This window comes from Xenopus laevis, chromosome 3S, assembly GCF_017654675.1.
Source record: "Xenopus laevis strain J_2021 chromosome 3S, Xenopus_laevis_v10.1, whole genome shotgun sequence".
NCBI classification, from domain to species: Eukaryota; Metazoa; Chordata; class Amphibia; order Anura; family Pipidae; genus Xenopus; species Xenopus laevis.
This window is the reverse complement of record NC_054376.1, coordinates 113,725,670-113,731,669: the sequence shown is the minus strand read 5'-3', so window position 1 is coordinate 113,731,669 and position 6,000 is coordinate 113,725,670. Positions and strand designations below refer to the sequence as shown.

Below are 6,000 nucleotides of genomic sequence, written 5' to 3'. Positions count from 1 at the left end.
CGGGCGGCATGCCCTTAAACATTCTTTATTAACAACATTGCTTTATTAAAAAACACATTGTATGGAAGCAGTTCCTTGGAAACCAAGCTTGGGCTCAGACAGGCAGCTTCTTAGAAGCATTAGAAAATGAATTGATTGTTTAATACATATTAATAAAAAGAAGCATGAAGCTGCAGGCACATTTTTTTTATTGTATGCTGCCCACATGCTCGAGCCTTTGCAATTATATCTGATTTCTGTTGCACAAAACAGTCTCAATTCCGCCTTTTTGACAGCAGTAGAAAAAAAGAGAGACGTTTATTATGGGCACGGTTATTTTAATGATGGCAAAAGGGAACTGAGAAGTGGGCCGGCTTGGCATTTCAGCTGGAGCTTTGTTGCTGGACCTTGTGTTTACAGATCTGATTGGAAAAATGAAATGAATTTGTTTAGAAAATCTGTCAAATGCAGCAAAGCAGGGGGGAACAAACGGGGATATTTCCTTTCCAGCCTGGCCTGACCCCAATGAGTATAGAGGGAGGTTCGCTCTGTCTCTAACAGAAAGGGGTGTTAACAAGGTTTTTTTTTTTCCTCCAAGCCAGAAGTTCTCCCTCTCTAAAGGATCAGTGTGTATAATACTCTGGTGATGCACTGGGATTTGCAGGCTGTTGGATTCTAATGGGATAACCCGACTGCGGATTGTCCAGCAGTTATGGAGGATACTGGGAAGACTCGGCTGAAAAGATCCTTGAGTGAACATATTAGGGTTTCCACCAACAAAGCTTGGGATGTGTTCTGGAAAAGTGCAAGAGAAAGAAGACTCTCAGGTCAGATTTAGGCATTTATTTTGCTGATGTTGCTGCATATCTGCCTGGACCTCAGAGAAGGATGCGTCAGAAATCAATTACTGGTGACTTCAGCCTCTCATAGTATTGCAGTCTCATTGGGATTTGTATATTAAGGGCAACACGGGCAGATTCGGTGAGATTAGTCGCCAGGCGTCAAATCTCCTCTTCTTCAACTAATTGCCCCGATCTGGATTCCGGCAGCTTAAATGTAAATCGCATGGTTAGCAGGCTTCTTTTCCGAAGTCGCCCATAATTGCCTCACAAGGAAACTTTGGGTGACTTCGGAAAATGAAGCGTTTCGTGTGCCTGCCCCCAGGCGATTTACATTTTAGCCGGTGGTAGGAAGGGGAAAGCAGATAGGGGAGATTAGTCGACGCGAAGAAGAGGAGATTTGTCGCCTGTCGACTAGTGATGGGCGAATTTCTCCTGTTTTGCTTCGCCGAAGAATTCGCTCATTTCCCGCAGAATTCGCAAAATTCATGAAACGGCAAAAAATTCGCAAAAAAAATTGTGAAATTGGAAAGTTCACGAAAAAATCTTGAAATGTGAACTTTTTTTACGGAGAAAATCGTGAAATTCAAACGTTTTCACGAAAAAATTTGAAATTCGAAGATTTTCACGAGAAAATCGTGAAAATCGGAAATTGACTGACAAAATGCGGAAATTTGCCGCAAATTCGTGCCAGCCGAATTTATTCGCCCATCACTACTGTCGACGAATCTCCCTGAATCTGCCCATGTGGCCAGACCCTAAAGGGGTGGTTCACCTTTAAAAGGGTTATTCACCTTTGAGTTAACTTTTAGTATGATGTAGAGAGTGATATTCGGAGACGATTTGCAATTGGTTTTCATTTTTTATTATTTGTGGTTTTTGAGTTATTTAGCTTTTTTATTCAGCAGCATTCCTGTTGGCGATAACAGCAATCTGGTTGCTAGGGTTCAAATTACCCTAGCAACCATGCATTGGTTTGAATGAGAATATAAAACATTAATAGGGGAGGGTTGGAACAGAAAGATGAGTAATAAAAAGTAGCAATAACAATAAATTTGTAGCTTTAGAAAACATTTGTTTTTAGACTGTGTCAGTGACCCCATTTTGAAAGCTAGAAAGAGTCAGGAGAAAAAGGCAAATAATTCATGAACTATAAAAAATAAATAATGAAGACCAATTGAAAAGTTGCTTAGAATAGGCCATTCTATAACATACTAACAGTTGTGTGAACCACCCTTTTAAGTTAACTTTTAGTATGTTATAGAATGGCCTATTCTAAGCAACTCTAAGCAACTCTAAGCAACACTGACCCCATATAAAAAGCAAATGCTCTGTAAGGCTACAAATGTATTGTTATTGCTACTTTTTATTGCTAGTTTTTCTATTCAGGCCACTCCTCTTCATATTTTGGTCTCTTATTTTAATCAGTGTATGGTTGCTACGGTCATTTGGATCCTAGCAACCGGATTGCTGAAATTGCAAACTGGTGAGCTGCTGAATAAAAAGCTAAAAAACTCTGAAACACAGTAACACAATGAAACCAATTGCAAATTAGCTCACAATTTCACTCTCTACATAATACTAAAAGGTGAACAGCCTTTTTAACATGTTATTGCTGTAATATAAATCTTGCACTCAGTGTTATTCCTCCAGCTGCTATTGAACTACTTCTCCCAGTATCCCCTGAGAGCTAAAGGTAGTCGCAGGTTTAAGGATATACAGGTATGGGATCTGTTATTCAGAATGTGTGAGACCTGGGGTTTTATGGATAAGGGATCTTTCCAGAATTTGGATCTCCATACCTAAAAACATTTAAACATGAAATAAGTTAAATAGGATTATTTTGCCACCAAAGCTACCATCAAGTAAAGCTACTGTTTTATTATTACAGAGAAAAAGGAAAGTTAAAAGTTAGATTTATTTGCTTAAAATGGACTCAAGGGGAGATGGCTTTCCCTTAATTCTGAGCTTTCTGGATAACAGATCCTATACTTGCTATTGACGTTTTGTTGATTTCTGTGGCTTCCATATTTGCTTTAAAATATATATATATATATATATATATATATATATATATATATATATATATATATATATATATATATATATATATATATATATATATATATATATATATATATATATATATTCTGAAGTATTCAGAGGAGAAGGAAAGGTTAAAATTAAAAGGATACTGTCATGGAAAAAAATTTTGTTTTTTAAAACACATCAGTTAATAGTGCTACTCCAGCAGAATTCTGCACTGAAATCCATTTCTCAAAAGAGCAAACTGATTTTTTTATATTCAATTTTGAAATCTGACATGGGGCTAGACATGTTGTCAGTTTCCCAGCTGCCCCAGTCACGTGACTTGTGAATGCACTTTAGGATGGAAATACTTTCTGGCAGGCTGTTATTTCTCCTACTTAAAGGGATACTGTCATGGGAAAACATGTTTTTAGTGCTGCTCCAGCAGAATTCTGCACTGCATATTGTCCATTTCCCAGTTGCCCCCAGTCATGTGACTTCTACTCTGATAAACTTCAGTCACTCTTTACTGCTGCACTGCAAGTTGGAGTGATATCACCCCCCCCCCCCCAGCAGCCTAACAACAGAACAAAGGGAAGGTAACCAGATAACAGCTCCCGAACACAAGATAACAGCTGCCTGGTAGATCTAAAAACAACACTCAATAGTAAAGGCCAAGTCCCACTGAGACTGATTCAGTTACATTAAAGCAAGGGTCCCCAACTTTTTTTACCCGTGAGCCACATTAACTGATGCATTTTGAAAAAAACATGTTTTCCCATGACAGTATCCCTTTAAGTAAGCTTTATCAGAAAGGTCTACTGTATATAAATATACCAGTAATCCCTCAAAGTAATGCTGCTCTGAGTCCTCTGTCAAAAGAAACACAGCATTTCTTTCCTTCTATTGTGTACTCATGGGCTTCTGTATCAGACTTCCTGCCTTCAGCTTACACCTCCAGGGCTAGGGCTTGAGCATGCTCAGTTTGCTCCTCTCTCCCTCTCCCTCTCCCTCTCCCCTCTCTGCTGTAATCTGAGCCCAGAGCTATAAGTGAGCAGGGAGTGACTCAGGCAGGAAGTAATGTCACACCAAGCTAATATGGCAGCTGCTATCCTAAACACACAGAGAGAGCTTTTAGAGCTGCTACCCAGGTATGTTAATGCATTCTGCAGACTAAATATACTGTTATAGCTTGCACTATTATGGCTAATCTATTGGCAATAAATTGCTTCTGTAGCTTCTCCTTTAAGTCCTTGCACCCCCTTCTCTCTGCTTTTGGTGCATTCGCTGAAGGTCCTGTTGTCCCACACACTTGCTGATCAGAGGTGGGTTCCCTATCCCTGACTTTATAACTGAAAATAAACCATACTGTTCCCTCTCAGGGGGTTTACTGACTATGGAAGCTCTATAAAGTGAGTCAATAGATTGCAATGCAGCTGTACTATTGTAACATACCAGTGTGGCATTTAGTGATACAGCTGCCAGTTAGGAGCAGCATTCCAAGACTTAATGTCCAACAGGAGTTTCTTCACCTCAGTCATTAAAGGTATTTTTGCTTAATGATGGGAGCCAAACTGAGTCTAGTATCAAAACAACGTAACAACTTAATAAGCAGCAATCTCATTTCAATAGTTGTTTTAAACATGTGGATTCATGTTGATTTTTTTCATTGGTGCCTTTCTCCATGTGGAACTCAATTATCTTTATCTGTGACTTGTAACTGCCCTTACTTGATTGGCAGGGCTGTGTGTCTGCTTATTCTCCAATGGCTGCCATCATGCCCAGTATAAACTTAGTTACACAAACAGACTGTCCAGCTCTGAACTATGTTTTGATAAACCCCCGAAATATAGTGATTAGTTGAGTTTTTAACAGTTCTATTAAACTCCACTTAACATAATGGTCTATGATATATCCGGCATGTCTCTCCGACACAGGTGAGCAACGACACATAGGGGGTTATTTACTAAATTCCGAATGCAAAAATTATGAAAAATTTGTGATCTTTTTTATAAAACCGGACTTTTAAAAAATCGCGAATTTTCGGGAATTTATTAAGCCCCGAGGATGGAAAAGTCCAAATTAGAAAATCCGGCATCTCAGACCTGTCGAGGTTGAATATAAGTCAATGGGAGAAGTCCCAATGATTTTTTGATGTGCGCTGGGTTTCGTGCAATACCCCGAAGTTTTCTGAGTTTTCAGGCAAAAAAACATAAGAAATCTGAGTTTTCGGGTGTAAAATCCGGAAAAAACGTGAAAATCGGATGAAAAATCCGAAAAAATCTTGAAAATCGAATTTCTTCCCGCAAAGCAAATGTAAAATGTAATGTAATAATAAATAAGCGCTAAAAAACCCGAGAGGATTTGATCGGAGTTTGGATCAGAAAATATTGAGATAAATTCGGACTTTTATAAATAACCCCCATAATATTCATGTTGAGCTTTATCATGGCCAGTAGTCAAACCATTTATATATAGTCACTGTATATTGGTCACAGGTCAAACAATAATCTGTAGCTGCCCCCTGCCTTACTATCCATTTCTTAGATTGAGTGCTGTAACCTGAGTGCAGACCCCTAAATCTACCATTCACTCCAATAACACTTGTCACTAGTGATGGGCGAATGTGTCCTGTTTTGCTTCACTGAAAAATTTTCGAATTTCAGACGAAATTCACGGAATGGCGAAAAATTCTCAAAACACCCGCGTCAATTTTGACACTGGGGTTAAAGTCAATGGGCGTCCGAATAATGTGGATGCGCAACGGTTTTGATGCGAGTAAATTTTCCGACGTGCGTCCAAATTTTTTTGACGCGGATGAATTTTTGCTGGTGAATTTTCACTGCAGTTTTGCGAATTTATTCGCCGGCAGTGAAATGCGGAAATTTGGCGTGAATTTGCACCTGCCGAATTTATTTGCCCATCACTACTTGTCACACCACAAACATCACTTTATAATAAAAAGAAGCAAGGGAACAAAAAAGCTAAATTCACTGGACTTGTAATAAGCTTACCTCTGCAATTGGTGGATCCGGGTGCTCATGTCCCAGACCTAGGGGAGTAAAGCATCGAAAAATGTCATGACAGACAGGCAGGCATCAAGAAGCCAATGTAGATACAGGTATAGGATCCCTTATCCGGAAACCCAATATCC

At 39.1% G+C, this 6,000-nt stretch overlaps 1 protein-coding gene across 1 annotated transcript in view; it reads left to right on the top strand.

Moving 5' to 3' along the window:
- The first annotated feature begins 585 nt into the window (after positions 1–585).
- Positions 586–6,000, top strand: part of dlc1.S (DLC1 Rho GTPase activating protein S homeolog) — a 134,423-nt gene continuing 129,008 nt past the window's right edge. Inside the window, exon 1 of the mRNA XM_041587587.1 lies at positions 586–806. Coding sequence (XP_041443521.1) covers positions 692–806 — 115 coding nt within the window. The 5' untranslated portion in view covers positions 586–691. The remainder of the gene's footprint in view (positions 807–6,000) is intronic.